Below are 22,254 nucleotides of genomic sequence, written 5' to 3' on the forward strand. Positions count from 1 at the left end.
ACACATTCATATTCTCAGTATATAATCTACTCTAGTTTTACATGTTATAGGGCCTAAAATAACACAGCATATATTTAAACTCCCCACTTGCCCTCCTCTAAGCAGTCTTTTGCCTTCAGCCTTGGCTTGCATACCAGAGGCCTGGACATTTGGGGGTCCTGCATAGTATCTTAGCTTTACCCTGGACTGTACTCTTCTGGATGGAGATCTTGAATGTTATTCCTGGAATCTACTGGAGCCATTCTCCTGGGTTGGGGGTCATAGCTTATGGTCCAGTTACCACAGGAAACAATGTTGCCTTCAGATTTCACATCTTTTCTAGCTTTTCTCTCAGCCCTTGATATTTTTCAAGCTTTTCATGTTTCTTGTTCCTGATGTTTCTATCACTTTGGATCGCCACATCTATCACTATGGCCCTCTTCTACCGTTTATACACAATTGCTTGGTCATTATCCATTACCATCTTGACTTTCTGTATCTAGAAGTCCCACAGGATCTTAGCATGGTCATTTTCCACCAACTTTTGGGATGTATCCCACTTTAACCTTAGAACGTCCAGCCCATACTCAGCACAGGTGTTTCTGTATACTGTTCCAGCCTCTTGATTATAGTGTTTTCTTAAAGACCCTGAATTTGACAATTATATCAAAAAAGAATGGACATTCTTTGTAGAAATAAATGATTCTCCAGAAACATCACCATCATTACCATGGGAGATGGGGAAAGCCATACTAAAAGAAAAATATCACATTCATCATATCTAGAACAACAACAACAAAACACATCTAGAACAGCAACAACAAAAAAATAGAGAGATATCTCAACTGAAGAATGACATGTCAACAGAAAAAATCAATCAATATCCCAAGAGAATAATGACAATCAATTGAGGAATTGCACATTTCAAATGAATAACAGTATTAATTATTACCACTTGACAACTTCAGATACAGTTATAAATCTGGAAATGGATCAAATTTCATTAGACAAAATTTTAAAAAAGCTTCCAGTAAAAAAAAACTCAGTACTTTCAGAACATTTTATTAAAATGTATATTAATCTGATCATGCCCCAAACATAGAAAAAATGCAGACTTTCCTGAACAATATACCTATACCAACATTAACCACAGAACAGATATCTACACTAAAGAAACCTGTAACAACAGACAAACCTGGCAGAAGTACTCACTACCTAAAGAAATACAGAAAGCTACTATTTCATTACTTCCCACATGTAATAAAGATCCTACCATACCCTTGAATAATAAACTATTATCATTAATGAACAGGCACAAAAAAATTCTAAGAAAGACCTTGACCACAAGAATAGAAACAGTGATAACCACATTAATACTCCCTGATCAGACAAGGGTGTTTTAAAAGTAGATAGATCATCAGCTAATATATGCAGACTACTAACCTGACCCAAAATTAATCCAGTCAGATATCAGAAACAGCAGTCTGCTCAATAAGAGACCATACATACAATTGTATTATTTTTTAAAATATAAGACTATTAATTGTGTTATGTCACAGGATGTCATGTTGATATTATCATCTGTTGCTGTTTGTGCTGTATTTCTGATATGATGTTTTTCTTGATAGTTTAGTCTTACCTGGGTGCTCTAGGAGGAGTGGCTCTGCAGTATGCTGCTCATCCTTAATGCATATCTCCACCACTGAAAGTGTTTTCCCCAGTATGGATGACGTGATTGGCTGACGGGCTGATTGGCTTCTCTTCATATTGCCGTAGTTCACGCATGCCATGCATCATTTGTACTTGGACTTATGTAGTAAATATTGTTTTCTTTGGTTCACTTTAGTTTGGAGTTGCAGGGGTGAGTGCCATTTTCATTGTTATTTTTTTTTCTCCTATTAGGGAGTTAGGGGAGTGTTACTGTTATTTTTTGAGAATGTATGGAGTCAAAGATCTATAATCCTCCTGCTTCAGCTATAGCCTGAAAGCAGAAAGATGTTATTAAAACATTGGCAAACAGTGCATGCATGAATTTAGAGGCACACAAACTTTTCAGGAAGTTGGAAAGTTTAAAGCCCTTAAAGTGAAGGCTGAACAATTATCTCCACAACCAAGATGACCCCCCATCCCATTTGCAGGTCCATCAGGAACACATGGACATTTGCAGATCATCTTCACAGAGCATTGTTTTAAAGAACCATTAGTGGTCAGGATTTACTAGGGATACCATTAGGATGAAATAATCACTATTTGGGAATGCATCACAATTGTTTCCTGAGATGCAGGGGGATTCATTCCTCCACTATAAAGTGACCAGTTGAGCCAATGTTTGAATTTCTTGAAACATTTTAAACTGCCTCTAATTGCATTTATTAAATGCTTGGTCATTTATATGTTCAGATGTTGTGTTATGTTAAGATGATTCATGACTAATCTTAGCATACACATGTTGTCCATGGTTAGCATGACTCGCGTAGCATCCACAACATAGAACACTTCACTTCATTAAACTCTTAGCTCATTACTATTACCTTCTTTGGGCAATTTAATCCAAAATTTCATTAAAAATCAAGGTTAATTACTAGGCTCTATAAAAGGCTATTGAGATTTTCTCAAAAACACAAAAACTTTTTTTTTTCAAGATTTTTCAAGAAGCCAAAAGTTTTCTGCCCAGTCGAAGGAAGCCCAGTAAAGCATAAATCTTGTTTTTAAAGAACAAAATTCTATTAGTCATTGGTTGCATGCCACCATGTGAATCACATTTGCACCCTAAGTACCCTAACAATTGAGATTAATTGTCATTACTTTTCTTTGTGTCAATTTCACATAGAAATAGTAACAGCCGGGCTAATCTGTATCATTTTGAATTTCAAGTGAGTATATGCAAATGGTATCCTAATGGTTTTTCATAGTGAGTATAGGGTTTATATCTGTCCATCATGCAGAGTACACCACTACCTTCCATTTGCCATAATAATTGAGCCGTTATCAGTAGCCCTTCAAAACACACTGATAACAGGCATTTTCAGAGAAGGATGCATACAGTTTCACTTTATGCTGATAACCATTTATCTTATATACTTGATAACCTTTGGAGGCTATTAGGTTATAGACTAAATTGCAGAAAAGTGTTGCTATTAATTGAATGGCTTATCTCCAGCCCTTCATATCACTTCCTTTTAAAGTCACCCAGTTGGTTTGTTTACCTTGGTGCTTGTATAACACTAAAATGTACCAAGGCATCTTTCAGCAAATTTCCTTCCTCTTACTGAACAAGTGGAAAGGGGCATAAGCACTGGGTGTCACTAGACCCTTTCAGACATTCACAGCAACCCTGAACTTGTTATATATTCCCTGGAGTAGCTGGGAAAACAGAAATATCAGAATCAATTTTACCAGATATTAAACATCATGTCAGCTCTCTGGTAGCAGGTTATTGTCTGCAGAATTCACAGCAAGCAATTGGACATGATGATAACGTTTCTATCGTGACTGAAGCAAAACATGACAAGACAAAATTGTCTAACTAGAGAGATTACAAGACTCACAAGGTCCTATCAGTAAGGGCCATGCCAAAATCATCAAATACAAGGAACAAGAGATTTGGTTGTTTTTGACCAAATTATGAACCAGTTACATGACCATAGTATATTCCAAACTAAGTCATGAAAGATACAGTGCTTCCAATTTCTGTTCTTGGTGAGCCCTGTCCTGCACATTTTAGATGTTTCCCTGCTCCAACATACTGGATTCAAATGAACATGCAGGGTGGGTATCCTCAGGACCAGGACTTATGCACACTGACATACAACACCATAACACAACACCACATTCAGCAGAAAAGGGTCAACAACAGCGAACAGTATACATTGAAGGAATTTTATTTAAAAATAAGACAGTTGTGTGTTTTTTTTCTATTTATAAAATGCTCATAATTGCCTCTCATATACGTTGTGGACTAACTATCTGGGGTGCATGAAAGATCTCTTCAGGCTCACGTGGAAGACCAGTAGCAGCATCAGTGTTCTAAAAGCCAAAAAGTCCTCTTAGTCCATGTTATGTGAAAATTATGTTCTCTTTTTCATTTAAAAAAAAAAAAGAAAGCTGAAATGGAGCCATTGCAAACCACGTTCTGGCAGCCATTTATTTTCCGCCATAACTGAATCATATATTTAGCATCATGTCTCCAAACCAAACATAATGCAAAAAATGTGATGTCTCTACCTAAGAAATGTACATAAAAATATCACCCTTGATACTGTGAACACATACAATATATTGCCAACATATTCGCTCTCCTTGGAGGTTGCTAGGAGAACGATACTTGTCTGACTGCATTGTGCCAAGTGTAAAGTTTGGTGGAGGGGGGATTATGGTGTGTGGTTGTTTTTTAGGAGCTGGGCTTGGCCCCTTATTTCCAGTGAAAGGAACTGTTAATGCTTCAGCATAATAAGAGATTTTGGAGAATTTCATGCTCCAACTTTGTGGGAACAGTTTGGGAATGGCCCCTTCCTGTTCCAACATGACTGCGCACCAGTGCACAAAGCAAGGTCCATGTAAACATGGATGAGCGAGTTTGGTGTGGAAGAACTTGACTGGCCTGCACAGAGTCCTGACCACAACCCAATAGAACACCTTTGGGATGAATTAGAGCGGAGACTGCAAGTCAGGCCTTCTCGTACAACATCAGTGTCTGACCCCACAAATATGCTTCTGGAAGAATGGTCAAAAATTCCCATCAACACACTCCTAAACCTTGTGGAAAGCCTTCCCAGAAGAATTGAAGCCGTTATAGTTGCAAAGGGTGGGCCGACATCATATTAAGACCTATGGATTAAGATTGGGATGTCACTCAGGTTCATATGCGTGCAAAATCAGACGAGGGAATACCTTTGGCCATATAGTGTATGTTATGGTCCTATTCATTGCACATCTGTCAGAGGCATTTAAGACCGGCAAGCATTTCAGATGGATACCTGCCCATAAGATTGCCAAATCTTATGAGTTCTGACATAGCCAATATCCTTACTGTGTTCCATCCCTTCACTGTCTGTGACAGTACCTGCATTTGCAAAAAGCATGCCAACGGTATGGAAACAGAGACATTTATTGCACTGCCAATGCATTCCAGAGGTGTTCATTTCCATTGTGGACCACTTAACTATTCTCCTCCATGATCATACCAGCAGCCAACTCAACAATGAGCTATCATGTATTGATTTGTACATAAAGAAATGGAGAAGAATGGAGCAATCTTCAATTTTCTGCTGAGATACATCTATTCCTGACTATCCCTTTCAGTTATTTTGACAACTCTTAATGCTACTCTTAGCAAATGCCCTTGAAAGCCAAACTCAACCAACAGCAAAGTAGATTACTTGTTTACAAATCCTCTAGTCCCCATCTCTCCAGGCCTAATATGTACCTGCCAACTGCAGTCCCTCACTTCAGCCACAAAGTCTGCTAACTTGTGTCTGACCAAAGAGACTCAGCTCTTCCTTCACAAACGTACCAGAGCTAGTCTCACCTGGAAGAGTTAACCTCTATGTGCCTGCTATCTAGTAAATATGCCAAGGATTTAAGTACCAGATTATGCCTCCACATATAACATCCCCAACTCAGACTAATTTTACAACCTTATAAAATTAGCCTTAAAGTACCAACTTCAGCATATAAATATGCATCGCATATCTTCACCTACCTGCTGACTATGGTTTTGGGGAGTTGGAAGGACAGTGATAAATTTAATGCAACCCGGATCCATCACCCATAAATATCACCATCTTATCTTTCACTTCTCAACATCTTCCCACTTCAGCCACTGACCCTAACCTGCCACTGCATGCCAGCCATACTCTTCCTGCTTTACAATAAATTTAGTAATTATCCAATTCCTGTCTCATAGTGTTGCATTGTTGAATGCCTTCCATGAATCACCTGAACCAAACCCTGCCTCCCATTTTGTATCCGCTCTATGACTGCCCTGTGTTTCAGAGCTCTCTGAGCATTGTTCTGCCAAGAACAATGGTAGAACTGCCGGGGGAACTGCATTAGCCAAGGGAACCAGGAGCCACTTGCCTGAGGAGAGATACATGAAAAATAGGAGCAATCCAGTAAGTACTGACAGAAGATTTTGTATATTACATCACTGATCTGTGATAATACTTTGCGGTAATACACGAGCCCTAGTATTACCTTATGTAACAAGAACATAATGACAAAAATGATTTCTTCCTGTGTGGCCCCTACAGTGACCTTAATGGTCTTGGTGGATCACTCCAGAGTGGCTGTCTAGAGTAAGTAACAAAGGGGGCTTTGAAATCGACAAAGGTTAATAAGTCGTCATTAATAAAATTGTCTGCTGCTCCCAAGTCTGCAAGGACTGAGAAGACAGACAAAACTGAGCATTTGGAAAAGAACTGAGGCACCGTAAAAGGCTTGGTTATATCGAGAGCAGGAGCGATTACCTTAGATATTGTGCTGTGACCTCTCAGATGTGATATTGCATCACCGCAATATTGACATACCAAACTGGACTTGTCATGGTTTCTCCACAGGTGCAAGGTACAAAATATCCATATGCTCAGGCTTTGACTCTGCCAAGCATATTTCAACCCAGTGTGTCCCCTGGTTCAGCTGAAGGATTCTTGTCCTTAGCTGGATGATCAAAAACAGCCTTGAAATGGTCAACAAAACCAACATAAACATGATCTTAGATACATCTGTGTCAGATGGCGAATGTGCTAGATACAGGGTACATTTACTGCATTCAGCAGACACCTTTATCCAAAGCAACTTACAGTTTGAGCAATTGATGGTTAAGGGCCCTGCTCAGGGGCTCAACAGTTGCAATTTGGCAGCAGCAGGAACGTGCACTGAGTGAGTGTCTTTGCCTGTATTTTGCTTTTGACCCTGTTGTGCTTTTCAGATTTTTGCCTCTTGTCTCTCCAGATTTTTGGATTTTCCCTCTCACTACATTCTCTGCAATAATAAACTTCTTCCCTTTATCCGTGAGCATCTTACCTGTTCTGAACATTACACACTGCCCTTTCTTCAGATGATGTGCACTGCCTGCTCTATTGATAAACCACACATAAAAAAAATCTGTTACTCCCATGTTTGATTATAATTAGATTTCAGTGGTGTCTGTTGTATAAACTTCCTTATACTTCAACAATTAAAAAGTTAAATTCATTTAATAGATTTTTTGTTGTTTTGTGATCATCTTCTGTTAGGGGGCTTGACCTTTGGACTTTGGTATTTTGAAAACCCTGCATACAACCATGGTCTTAAAAAGTAAAATGTGGAAATAGAGTTATTTGTGTTTTTTTGTTTTAAACCTATGTACCTAGAGTATAAGGAGTAAACAACTGTAACACTAAGGGTTCCTTTTTTCGAAATGTTCCTGTGTCCATGTTGCATGTTGAACTGATATGCACACCAACCTTTATTTTTGTTCTAATAGGCCTATTCAGAAGTACACATTCACTGACAAAAATGGCATCCACCTAAAGCAATTATGGCTTACTAAGGTTGTCTCAATTTAAATTCATCTACAGATAAGACAAGAGATAATACCCTATATTTTAGAGAGAGAGAGAGAGAGAGAGAGAGAGAGAGAGAGAGAGAGAGAGAGAGAGAGAGAGAGAGAGAGAGAGATAGATATTGCAGGTCACCCTCTCTGAATTGTGGATTGTTAGATCAAGGCACAGGTAGCAATACTTCTTTGTGTTAATATTGGTCTGTTTTGTCTTTCTGTCCATCCATCCGTCTATATTATTTTGCTGATAAAGGTGTAGGAGATGCAATAAGGTAGAAACACCAAAACTGCAATTCAGCAACTATCTGGTGAAGGTCAGATTTTTGCATTCTAACACTAAATACTGACTTGCATCAAGCTTTCTGAGGGAGGCCTGCCGTTATTTGTGGGATTTTTTAAATTTTTAAATTTTATTTCTATAATTTTGTCTTTTTTTCATATTCTAGTCTATCACTGGGTAGTACAAGCAGGGGTTGCTTTTCTTGGTTTACCACTCCTGCAGAAACTAAAACATACACTCTTTGAACTCAGATGATTGAACTGATATTGTATACTTTATGTGACAAGCTATGCATTGTTGGGGAGCAAATGTGAACTTTCAACTGGTTGTGCTATTCATCGTTAATTATTTCATAATTATTTTATAACTCCAAAAGGCTCACCAAAGCCCTCATACAGTGTCAACAATAAAATTTTGTATGCTACAGTGTCACATGATATTGGCTGAGGGGATTGCATAACATTTTTGGTTTAGTTTTTTTTAACAGCTTTGGGCTGTCCCATCTGTAATAAACATTTGGATGATTTTGTTATTTAATTTAATAGAACTTTAACAATTATGGGTTAGTCATATTTACACAGCCACAGCTATAACGTGGGCTTGAAGCTAGATCAGATAGGTGATGACACCAACAGCCTACTGGGTGAGCAACCATGCTGTAATGATAGCAGGCCCGTGTGTGAAACAGTTAGATTGTAGAACCGGTAAAACAAGAAACATAAATCACTGAAGATGGGGAGTGAACCCCAGCCACTTTGTTGTAGGGTAAACAAATACCCACTAGACTGCAGCAGCTATAAATCTACCTGCACGTATATCACCCTTCAAAGGAATGGAGGACAACAAAACTAGAGGAAAAGTAACTAAACACCCCATCGAGTGTGGGAAAAGGGAGCACCAAGGACACCACGGGAAGAATTGCAGCCCCAATGCCCTGGGGAAAACCAAACTAAAACTTCCCAAACAAAACCAGAAAACAGGGAGGTGTTGTTAAGGGGAGCCTTGGGAGAGAGACAGATTTGAGGGGGAAAACTGGAGAGGGGAGGGGACATGTAAAAACACCCTCACAGCTCAGAGACCTCAATACCCAAAGTTACTGGCTAGGAGCTTGGCTCATAACTTTGGCAAAGACCCAGCGCTGAGTGACTGGGTCACTGGGCTTATATAGGTCTAGCCCAGCTGTTGGGTGTTAAGCCTGATCATTAATGGTGTACCTGACTCGAGGCCTCCCTCTGGTGGCCAGAGGGGGCCCCGGCCTAAAACCGACCCTTACAACAACAGCAATTTTTTTTTTTTACAAATTCTCATCCAAAAAGAGCAAATGGACTGGATCACCATAATAATTACACATAGACCTAAGATGAATTTTAAGACAAATGCCTACACAATAATTTTTTTATGGAATTACTTTTGTAACAAAAACATTATTTAGTAGTAGAAATGAATTGTTATACAAAAACTTATTTGAACAAACATTAAGCTTATATTCAGTTTCAGATCATTCAAATTACATTCAAATTCAGATAAAAGGCCAAGTGTGAATATACCCCTAACTAACATTTTTTATGGTAATATTAGGAAACCTAATATTTTTATCATCTATGGCATCATTGTTGTGACGTTCGGAGGCTTAAGCAGGATGTGAGGACAAGACACATTGAAAGAGACATTTATTGACACACCTAACAACAATATTTAGCACGTAGGCTATATTTTCAAACACCGACAACATCCACGGTAATCCACGACGAGACTTTTATACACGCGCGACAGTGACACACAACAAAGATCAGGTGTGAAACACGAGAGGGCACGGCAATACAGACGAACACACACACACACACACATACGGAGATGTTGGGGGGGGCATACCGTGACAGAGACCCACCCCCCCATGGACGCAACACCCGGCGTGCCAGCCTATCGGGCTGCGGCTCCGAAACCAATGCCAAATGGCGAAGCAAGAGGACCAGACAACAGGCCAGCGCGAGCAGGACAGCATGGGGAAGGACAGGGACCAGGATGATGACAGACACAGGGACGCACACACTGATGGGGATGGGCACAGACAAAGGGGGACAAAGTGATCAGTACATTCAACGTAATCGGGACAGACACGGTGACGGGGACAGGCACATGAACAACACACAAAGGATTGGCTAACAGTCCGGAAAAGGAGGAAGGAACCCCAGCCAGTCCTCCAGCCATTGGCAGAGACTGACCAGCCTGGGTGGGACTGTCCTTCGCTGTCTTAGGTAGCGGAGGCTGTTCTGGTTTTGGCACATGCGCCTTGGGAAGCGCACCAGATGTATTGTCCATTTCCAGTGCAGGCAATGGTACTGCTGCCTTTTTGCCTCTATGAGGCTTAGGTGTAGGCGCACGCACCCTGGGGCTCTTCACCTTAGGGGGAGGAGTGTCCTCCTCTAGTGACGATGCCGCTTCTCTGCCAGTCACCCAGGGCAGCTTGCTTGCTCCGGGGTGGCTTGCCCTGGACAGAGCCTTGGGTGTTGAGACTTAAAGATGTGACTGTATCATCATTAGGAATCCTAGCTCAGAGTCTGACCAAAAAATGACTGCTTTCTAAAAACAAAATGAACTAATTAAAAGTGCATTTTAGAATAGAGTGCCTTTAGCGAGATGTCTCGATTGACATCTCAAACATCCACCACCTCTTTGATATGAACTACATCTTTCTTCCTCGCCTCCAAGCAGAGACCTTGACATGTTGGAGGGTGAAGAAAGCACATTGCACTGGCTGAGGGAAATCTCACAGCTAAACAGCTCCCATGGACTGAGAGAGATCTCACTGCTTAATAGCTCATATGGCCTGAGAAAAATCTTACTACTAAACAGTTGTGGCATACAGCATGTATAAAACCTAGATGAGGCAGAGAGACTAAGGTTAATTCTGATGGATTTCAGTAATATACCAGAAAACCTAACTGCCAATGCCTTTACTGTAAGCAACCACATATACTAGAAAATATGGAAACTTTTGAAAAGCATGAATGATATCAGTGTACTTAATGGATTATTCTATAATGTTTATATGTTTATAAATGTGTAGGGACTAAGTCATAGACTAGGAGAGTCACATATTTCATATATATCCTCTTCATCCTCTCCATGCTCTTAAACATTCTCCTTCACATGGTTGGTATTTGCTCATACATTTTCCTGCATAATGTGCGTCAGTAAGAAGGGAATGACCAATGTCTCATGACAGTGAACACCACAGCTATTTGTAAAGTGATGCACTCAACTATTCAGGTCATCACCTTTAGTAATCCAAACATACAATAGTAAATATGTGAGCTGCTGTGTTTCCAAAGCATTCACTTAAGTGCATTAAATAGCTCCTCTTATTCCAAGAAGACCAGTAAGCAAGCAGGTCAGCAAACGTGAATATATTCTAAAAGTGAACTACTAACATATGGTAAAATCTTCCAGTGTATCTAATTTACCCATTCAAGAGTCATCTAAACTCACTATTTTAAGATGTATTGGGGAAAAGAAATTCTTTGTCTGTGCACTGCCAGCACTTGAAAATGAAACTGCATTTTCTAGAACAAATGCACATATAAATCTATTCTGATTATATATTAAAATCCAAAAGCATATGTATGATTTGAACATATTGTGGTCATATAAACATATAAAGGCCTGCTTGACAAATTGAATTGCCTGAACACATTTATCTCAATACAGGAACATGCAGGAACTGTTGCTTTTTAGCAATAGTAAATTGCACTATGTCCTAATTCAGTTTAAATTAAGTGATATGTAACACAGTTTTAAATTCAAATGACTATAACTAGATATCATACCTGCTGTAGTAATGAGATTTTGTCTGTTGTTTGACTTGCTATTATCGGAAAAGAAGAAAAAAATTTCTAAATATATACAAAACATTATATTTAAGTAGACAAAACATAATGATAATACAGAACAATAATAACTGTACTTGATAAATCTTCCTGATGCATTAGGTTCTGTCGACTTTGACACTAAATCTCAATTTCTTAATTTCATAATATTTTCTAATTACTTTGGCTAGTGAATATTGTGATCAAGATAGATTACCTCTTCTATTTCTTACACATATACAGGCAAAACACACAGCAGGTATATGAAAAGAAAGAGAACGAGAGTAAGCGAGAGAGAGAGAGAGAGAGAGAGAGAGAGAGAGAGAGAGAGAGAGAGAGAGAGAGACATACACTGGCATGTCTTAAAATGAAGACTTCAGATAAGGTATGAGAGCACTGGTATACAAAATTCATAATTCACATAAAGTCAGTTCGCCACTCAATGGTTGCTGTGCAGAAGCACTTTGGCTGCACTGCTAATAATGGACCTATATCCAAAGCATCTTGTTTCTCTGGAAACCTTGGGAAACGCTGCAAATTATACTACCTCTACCTTTGCACTACCTCTATCTTAAACCACAGTACACTATAGTTACTCCCTGAATAATCTTCTATATTTAAACATTAATTAGCCCCCTGGCCCCCACACACTCACAAATAGCCAGGATGCATCAGTCATATACAATGGACACATACCACAACACAACTTCATTAAAAACACAGTGGCCAGTGTTGAATTGTACACAAGTGATCTGGACACAAGTGAATGCTTCTATAAATACATGCCTTGTAAAGTAACACTATGTAACAGCCCTAATGCCTTGTAAAGTAACACTATGTAACAGCCCTCAGGGCTGCCCTCAGGAGCAGGGTAAGGAGTGCCACAGGGCAAGAAGCAGGATGCACAGACTCCCTCGACGTAGACAGACATTTATTGACACATGATACGAACAAGAAACACAATGGCGCTCATGTAAAACAAGCAAGGTGAACACGAATAACATCTAACATGGACACGACTATGACTACAACTAGAATTAATGACAGACATTGTGCTACTCACAAGAGTTTAAATAAAAACCTAAACGAAACACAGAATAAGGTGCAGGTGTGAAGCAACAAGGGTGCATGGTCACTAAAAAGACAAGTTGCAATAAACAGTCAACGGTGAACTCCCACTGCATGCGGTGGGCTATACCATGGCAGTACCCCCCACAAGGGGAGCGGCTCATGACACATCCATCTCTGGTACAGCGAACCCCAAGCTGCCGTGTACATATATATATATATATAAACACACACACACACACACACAAACATGGCAAAGCCTGGTGCCCACCCAACACAAGGCGGGCTAGGAGCCACCAACAAGGAAGGTCTCTCAGTACGTGAGGAGGAAAAGTGAAGTCTAGTTCATGGTAGGTCTGACAGGTCCGAAGGTGCAGTGCCAATCTACCGCAGTGTGCATGTGGGTGCACACAACAAGGAGTAGGTACACCTACAGACAAACACAAAAAGCACACTGACGCAGCGCCTGCTGGAAGGGCAGGCACTGGAGGTGTGTCCTTGGCCCCGCAGGGTACACAGAGGTGCACGTCCACCCTGGGTCCGGACGTGCTGTAACGGACTAAATCCCAGAGAGAGCCCATTCTGGAGGTGAATCCCTTGAGGCACAACTCTTCTTGGGCTTTGGGTGGACCTGTCCAATACTCATGGCCTGTACCTGGAAGATATATAATACAGGCCACAGAAGTGCTAGCCAGAGACCTAGCCAACCCCACTAGACCACCCAAATAGTGGTCACAGTGGAGCCAATCGGCTCCCTGGGGTCCTGGCTTGGTCGCACTAGGTGCCCCCCCAAAAAAAATTTCAGGGGGGTTCCTCTCTTTGGCTGGAGCAGGCTGTGTCTTTCTCCTCCTCCAGTGTGGCCGCGAGCTCTGGGTGCAGTCCTCTCCCCAACATCCAGGGATCCAGGCAGCAGCTTGGGATGTCAGCGATAGGGGACTTCGAGAATAGCCGTGGCTAGGGGAATATCCCCTAGCTTTTGAGCAGCATGCTTCATCCCGGGATGCGCCTGCTCTGTGCTGTCCTGATAGCTCACCCTTGAGCGCATCCCCGTGAACAGACTGTATATTGCTGAGAGAGTAGGCATCCTGTGGTGGTCGGTCATTCTGTAACAGCCCAAGTGCCACAGGGCAAGGAGCAGGATGCACAGACTCCTTGATGTAGACAGACATTTATTGACACATAATACAAATGAGAAAAACAATGCCACTCATGTAAAACAAGCAAGGAGACCATGATCAACATCTAATATGGACACAACTATGACAGCTACTAGAATTAATGACCGACACCATACACATACAAGAGTTTAAATAGAAACCTAAATGAAACACAGAATAAGGTGCATGTGCGAAGCAACAAGGGGACGTGGTCACAGACAAGACAAGTCACAATAAACAGTCAATTGTGACCTCCCACTGCACGCGGCAGGCCGTACTACATGATCAGTGGGAAGGGAAGCGTTTTGTGACACACTAGTGCTAACCATAACAGTCCCATTCATTTTTCACTCTTTAAGCTCTCTGAGGAAAGCACACCACATCTTCTTTACTCACAACATATTCATATATATTTAAATTCCTAGATGTATAAATTTGAATGCTTATTAGATTTAAGCATATCAGGTGATGAAAGGGTGTGGCCTAAGGAGATCATCAAGGTGTGCATAATCATTAGACAGCTTCTTTTCCTCAGGCAAAATGGGCCAAAAAACTTTAACTGACTCTGAAAAGTAAAAAATTGTAAAGGTCTTTCAGAGGGATTCAGCACTCTTAAAATTGTTAAGATATTGGGGCATGATCACAGAACCATCAAACGTTTTGTTGCAAATAGTCAACAGGGTGGCAAGAAATGTATAGAGAAAAAAGACTCAAATTAACTACCAGAGATTTGAGAAGAATCAAACATGAAGTGACCAGGAACCCATTATCCTCCAGTGCTGTCATATTCCAGAACTGCAACCTACCTGGAGTGCCCAGACCTACAAGGTGTTCAGTACTCAGAGACATGGCCAAGGTGAGGAACGTTGAAACCCGACCACCACTGAACAAGACACATAAGGTGAAATGTCAAGACTGGGCCAAGAAATATCTGAAGACAGACTTTTCAAAGGCTTTATGGACTGATCAGATGAGAGTGACTCTTGACGGACCAGATGGATGGGGCCATGGCTGGATCAGTAACGGGCACAGAACTACACTCTCAGATGCACAGACTCAGATGCCAGCAAGGTGGAAGTGGGGTATTGCTACGGGCTGGTATTATTAAAGATGAGTTAGTTGGACCTTTTCAGATTGAAGATGGACTCAAAGTCAACTCCCCAACATTCTGCCAGTTTTCATAAGACAGTGGTACAGGAAAAAGTCTGAATCTTTCAAGAAGACTATGATTTTTATGCAGGATGATGTTCCATCCCATGCATCAAAATTCTCCACTGCGTGGCTAGCCAATAAAGTCCTTAAAGATTAAAGAATAATGACACGCCCCCCTTCCTCACTTGACCTAAACCCTATGGAGAAGTTGTTGGCTCTTCTTATACGGGAGATTTACTTTGAAGGAAAACAGTACAGCACTCTAAACAGTGTCTGGGAGGCTGTGGGTGCTGCTGCACAAAAAGTTGATCGTCAACAGATTAATAAATTGAAAGACTCCATGAATGGAAGGCTTTTGACTGTTATTGAAAAGGGGGGTGGCTATATTGGTCACTGTTTTTTTTTATGTCAGAAATGTTTATTTGTAAATTTTGAGTTATTTGTTCATTTTTCATTTAGTTGCATAATAATTCTGCACACTAATAGTTGCTCGATAATTATGCTCTCCTAAGAGAGCCAAAGCCTCGCTTTTTCTTAAATATTCAGGTTTAAGTTGTTTTCAGAAAAAGGCTCATTGAAGTGGCTGGGTATCATTCCCAAATAGCCCTATCTGAATCCTGTTAGTAATACTTAAATTCTGACATATACATAAAATAAAATAAATTAATAAATAAATAAATCGATTAATTAATTACCTGCGAAACCACAAAAAGGTCTCAAAATTCTTGTATTTTGCTTCAAAGCTGTTGAAAATACATAAATAATGCTTAATAAATTAAAGTGTAAAGCACAGTAAACATTAAAAAACTGCTGTCTATTGGCGTTTACTGGCTCCGGGCTAAGGCAGGTTCTTTTCTTTGAAACTGTACTACCTGCTTTGGAGAAGAGAAGTCCTGATGGTGTCAAAGTGAAAGGTACACATAAATCACATCCACAACAGGGAATCCAAGCCTTCACCAGTGTAAGTGACTTCCTTCCTCTTCTGTCCTAATTCTCTTCACTGCTGCTTTCAGAGGTGAGCAGGGAGTCAAAAAAGTGGATGGTTTAGCCTATTTGCTGTCATAATGATTGACGTGGTTCTGGTTTTCCACCCTGCTGCTGAATCTTTTAACTTTCAACATGAAAGACTTACTGTGGTGTTATAAACTTTCCAAAATTTCACGTCTGGGGCGTAGAAGATGCTTGGTGCCATGGCTGAGGAAGTAACCCCCTTCTCCTATCACTGTAAAGCTGTTCTGTAGAAACTCTAATAGCTTTTTATAAGTGGATCTGTTTAGAAACTGTAACGTATTCAACCCATTTGAGCATTGTGGCCTAAGGACTTTGGAAAGGTGTTCTAGTGGTTCTTTGATCAAGGTACTTTTTTCCCCAGAGTACCCACACTGGCAGCAAAATGAAGCAGTAGTCATTTATTTTTAATGAAACCTGGCAATTTACAGCAACAGAAGGCATATTAGGCAGGACAGGCAATGAGATGGAATTGAGCATAGTTTAGCTTTATGCAAATGTACAATGATGTAATGTGGCAATTACCAAAGGGAGAGAGGAGGGTGGAGCTCAATTTTTCGATCTGAAAACATGATTGGTAACATGATAGGTACTATCAAACATTCATTCAAGATGATGGAGAAACTGACACATTGAACCTTCCTGTCATTTATAATTTGCCTTTCCAAATATGTATATACACCTAAATACAAATATTGTAAACTGTAGGGATGTTAAATAAGTTTGATCATTTCATTTACAGCTTTTATTAACTCACTAAACTACAAAAACATGTTAGTTTAAATAACAATTTAATTTCAGTTTCTTTGTAAATATTATTTTGTGGTCAGTTGGGATGGTTTTTAAATATACATTCTGCATATGAACCTTTAGTCTGACAGCCAGTAAAGAAATCTTCCCATGACACTAGTCTAACAGCTGGTCCAGATAATGTTGGGGTTGTAGGTTGCCTTTGCTCTGTCAGTTGGTTAATCAAACAGAATATAATGTTCCATCTCACTCCTTACAGCTTAAACCTGTTTGTGTTCAGGTAGACACATCTGTTTTCCTTTTTCTTAGCTTGCTGCAGGCTAGCTTGTTCTTCTTCTGGTTTTGCCAAGCCGTTCTGCAGGCCCTACAGTTTGTGTAATTCTTGGGTGTTTTGGTGCAGAATTGACCACCAGCTATAAGGAGGGCCCAGTCTCTGATCACCAGCTGTAAGGAGAGCCCAGTCTTTCTCCTTCAGTAGTTTAGCCTGTACTACCTGCTGTGGCTCCAAGGCTGGCCCTAATGTCATGCATAACAACCATGACTTCACTGAACATCACACCTGGCAACTACCACTGCCATCCATTCCACATTCTTGGCTGCTACAGTGTCTGTTCTATAGTGGCACCGTAGTGGTACATCAAAGTAAAATTCAGTTGGTACAATAGTTTATGTTGGTAAAATGTTCATAGACTTTGATGGCATTTCATTTCCCTGGAATGTCCCCCTACTGATTTCTGTCAGACAAGTTTGTCCTTGAAACAAAAGTGGTAACAAAGTCTTTCTATGATTTACATACTAAACCACAGCTGAAGGAAGACTACACAACAAACCTTTTTTTAACCCCCCTAACGGTAACCTCACTATGCTGAGCTGTCTACATCTTGTCATGCTTCCAACTTGCATTCTCTTCAGGTACGTGTATCACGGCTGTGCTTCTGTGCCTTGCTGTTCAAGTTTACACAGTTCGCAGCAAACTGTCATCTTGAATGAAGACATGCTTATGAAGATTTTGGTCTTGCACCTGTTTCCACAGAGGGAAATACATCCATAAAAAGTGACACGGCTAGCTGTGTCCCACCCGACGTAACGTGTTCAATGTTATCAGAGTCATTAGTCATGAGTTGTTGCAGCTCTGCCCATGTACTGTAGGGCACATATATCTAGGCAGAAGGTCCATTCATATATGTAGTACAAGAATATATATTTTACATACATATATATAGTAAGATATGTGATATTTTACTTGTTTTACTTGTTTCCACAGTTCCCTGCGCTCTCTGAAAGACATTTGTGTTTGGATACCAATAAAATGCAACAGAATTCGGCTATTGTTCAGTGTGTCCATTTTCTACACTGAGAAGAAAAGGTCATTTTCTGGGCATTGATTTTGTATGCTAATGACCTGCCTCTCATTGGCCACCTCAAACAGGAGTGCGGCAGATATTGTGTACCAGTAGAGAGCTCTGCAGTATTCACAAAAGAACTCAATCATGATCAGTGCTAAGGACAATAGGCATCCATTGGTCCATACAGGTTTGAACCCTAGTTAGATCCAGAAAAAGCAGGCAGGTAAATATGTCCAACACATATTTATATTTATTTTACAATGCCATTAAAAACTTAAATATAAAAAACACTTAGTTAACAAATGCATTTTAGTGAGTTATACAAAAATGGTATCTCTATTCAATTATTACTCTATTCTTTTAACCATGGTCTCATCAGGGCCTATTGCTTGGTTTATTTTTATTGAAGGATATAGTTCTTTTTGTTCACGCAACAGGAGATGAGCATTAGTTAAATCAGTTAAGATATGTAGGAGTTTTAAACTAAGAAAAATTTTATTCTCCAGACTAAATTCATTTGCTTTGGTGGAGAGATCAAATCTTAGCAAAAATTCAGATTGTTTTTCTTAATATTTCATTATAGCCTTAGATGAAACTGCATCAGATAGTCACTGGTTTACTGCACAACAGCAACCTAAATCTGTGGGGTGAATATGTTTATTTTTCAGGTGTGTACACAGGCTGTGGTGTATATGGTGTGTGGATGGTGACTGAAGCACAAAATAAAATGTCTGGGGGCCTTTGTCATATACTCTGTAATGCAGGTCTATTGTTCTTAACCCTTCTTGTGCATGAAGTAGAGGAGACACAGCAAACATATTGAATTGCAAATACATGCAAATTGTTATTGTATCTACCAGGTGAGACACAGACTAAACAAATTGGTAATTCTGCCACTTGTCTGACTTCTCTGTAGACTGAACAAATTGTCCTAAATGCTTAACTTTTTGTAAAATTGTTACAGTGTCACGCAGAAAATGTTTTATCCTGACTTTTTCCTTTTCTTCTCTTTCTTTTTTTTTTTAAGAGATGGATTTAATTTTCTCATCTGATTTTAGCAAAATGCACCAAAAGCACTTTTGTTAGAACTTTTTTCTTTGATGAGTTTGATAAGGGTTTTCTCATCATCCCTCACTGCAGAACTGAACATTTTATGAACATGATTGTATCCATCCATTTTATGATTTTGTCACTAAATAAATCTCTATTCTGTCTTTTGGTTTCTTCATTTAGGCTGAACTCTGAAAAGACAATAGCATGTTGTTTAGCAGGGTAATTACAGTTATTTTGGAAGCCAACAGCACAAGTTTTCATTAGGCATTTAGTTGATGCTTTTATCCAAAGCAACTTACAATTATGATTGAGGGGGGTCAACAGTGGTGGGGCTCTCGCTCAGTCTCTCTCTCTAACCCCCGGCAGGAACGGTTAACAAAGGTTCTAAACACATTTTATTAAAGTGTTCATGGAATATTTTAGTACTTATAAAATCATTTAGTGTCACGCACACACAACGATTTATGACTTGTTTTCTATAGGACGTTATGCAAATTTGCAAGTTTCTACACGCAATTATACTCTAATTAGACCTACTATTAAACTCCAATTAGACTAAGTTCATTCAGTTGAGAGACGTCATAAATTGGTGATGGGAGACAGCTGCCGTCTGCTTAACGGCATGCACGCTTATCTATATCTATGCTCTTTCGGTGTACTTGTAGCTTATTAAGCAAACGTATATTCCTTAAAAGAGAACGCATTCTAAACTCTGCTGTTGCATAACCTACAGCACCAAAACTCTAAAATGACGAGTGATGGAACTAAAAAGAAAGGGAAAACTCCAAGTGACAAAAAGGCGTCAAAAAGGAAGGGGAAAAGGCGGGAAACGTATGCTGTGTATATTTATAAAGTTTTGAAACAGGTTGGTCATTTGGCTTGGCCCTAAATAACCCCGCTCACCTTCGTGTGCAAACTGTTAATTTGTAAACACGACAGAGCTCATTGTTCTGTGGGATGTGTCCGCAGGTCCATCCCGACACTGGAATTTCTAGCAGGGCTATGAGTATCATGAACTCCTTCGTCAACGACGTCTTCGAGCGTATCGCCACGGAGGCATCCAGACTGACGCTGTACAACAAGCGCTCCACGATTACCAGCCGTGAGGTGCAGACGGCGGTGCGTCTGCTGCTTCCCGGTGAGCTCGCGAAGCACGCGGTGTCGGAGGGGACCAAGGCCGTGACCAAGTACACGAGCTCAAAATGAGACGTTCGAGAGCAAAGAAGCACCGAAAGATAAAAAGCTTTTTTTTGTTTTTCTTTTTGTGACCGATTAGTTGTCAATAAACGCACAAATTCACTTTGCAACTTTTTTTTTTAACCACCCCATTCAGAAGGCTGTGTGCGCTTTAATGCGGTCAGTTCCTAAAATTTTCTCTCTCTCCGTGTGTGTGTGGATGGTCTAATGGGAAAATAGCCATTTTATGAACCACTATTTACATGTGAGCTCTTAGACTAAATGTTACATTAAAGAAAAAAGGGGAAATGTAAGGGACAGCTTTGTTTAAACTTGTTAGCAATGCTTTCAAAAATGGGGGTAGAGAGGGTGTCACGTTTTGCATCATAGTCACCAGTAGATGGCAGTGGTGTACTTATTTACGAAGCCTGTTCAGGCCGCCGAAATTTTCGCCACAAAGTGACAACCCACCACATTGGCGAAGGGAACATTTGGAAACATAAAATGGAGCTGTGAAGTCAACAACTAGGAAGCACGTTTTGTGTTTGGAAGTATGCCAGTGATCTGCAAGTCCCTGTACAATGCAATAAAGGAGTATGAGAATAACACAACTGCTTGATTAAATGCAGTCACCGTACTCGCTGCAACCTGACCATAAACCAGTTCAGTATACTGGTGAGGTAACTTCCCACATTCTTCTAAGATGAGTTAACAAATCTACTTTGGATTGAACATGAGACTTCCTTAAATTGAACCAGTTAGGTAATTAACCAGGGAGATGAGCATATGTCTCTGGGATGTGTGTGGTCCTCCTACAGCAGCTCCTGATTAGGACAGTTAGGAGTGACTGAAACAAACTGAAGTAGCTCCCACAACACTTGCAGTACAATTGGATATGATGCCTTAGCAAGCTGTCACCACTGAGTTCTCCAGTGGCTTTGGGTTGGGTCTAGACAGTTTTGCTGTGGAAATTGAGAGAATCAGATCTTCACAAGTAAGTTTATTCACAAGACAAGGCACCACATATGAGAATCATTGATTTTAATTTAGTTTTCCTGGTAAAGATTAATTGAATTGCAGCTAGCTACCCTGTCAGTTTTCCAGATATACATTATGCACTTTATTATGACTGGAATTTAGGTCAAACCTAGGCTTTATGTATTGACTGTTTTTGTTTGTAAGAATGTAGGAAACGTCTCCACCGAGAGGCTGCGCTAAAAAATGTTTTCAGTGGATAATTCCCTCTGGCGGGGTAACTGATCTGCCCCTAAACAACTGGATATTCCAATATAATTTAGTTCATGACTGTAGGCTAAATTTGCATCCAGAAAACCAAATGTTTTAATGAAGTTTTATTAGTCCTGTTTGGAATTCATGGGACTAGTATATCTAATTTCACATTCTGTCTTTGTAACATTCTGTCTCTACATTGATGTCTTGCTGACAAACACCAGTCAGCCATAACATTAAAATCACCTGCCTAATATTGTGCAGGTTCCCCTCGTGCCACCAAAACTGCTATGGCTTGTCGAGTTGTAACCCTCTGTAGGTGTCCCTGTGATATCTGACATCAACACATTAGCAGTATATACCCTAAGTAGATGAGGGTACATGCCACAGATGCTTGATCGGACTGAGATCTGGAGGATTTTGAGTCAACACACTGAACTTTTTGTCATGTTCCTGAAATCATTCCTGAACAGTTTTTGTATCATGGCAGGATACATTATCCTTGTGAAAGAGGCCACTGCCCTTATGGAATACCATTGCCATCAAAGGGAGTACTTGGTATGCAGCAATGTTTAGGTAGGTGGTATGTGTCAAAGTAACATCCACATGAATGCAGAGGACCCAAGAGTTCCAGCAGAACATTACCCAG

General features: G+C 40.1%; 1 protein-coding gene across 1 annotated transcript; it reads left to right on the top strand.

The window, feature by feature from the left end:
* The first annotated feature begins 19,930 nt into the window (after positions 1–19,930).
* Positions 19,931–20,405, top strand: h2bk1 (H2B.K variant histone 1). The gene is made up of 2 exons (XM_027020320.2): positions 19,931–20,064; positions 20,169–20,405. The coding sequence occupies exons 1-2, from the start codon at positions 19,948–19,950 to the stop codon at positions 20,403–20,405; spliced, it is 354 nt and encodes a 117-aa protein (XP_026876121.1). The 5' UTR covers positions 19,931–19,947.
* Positions 20,406–22,254: the final 1,849 nt, after the last annotated feature.

Source organism: Electrophorus electricus, chromosome 14 (assembly GCF_041902795.1).
Source record: "Electrophorus electricus isolate QZ-2024a chromosome 14, ASM4190279v1, whole genome shotgun sequence".
NCBI classification, from domain to species: Eukaryota; Metazoa; Chordata; class Actinopteri; order Gymnotiformes; family Gymnotidae; genus Electrophorus; species Electrophorus electricus.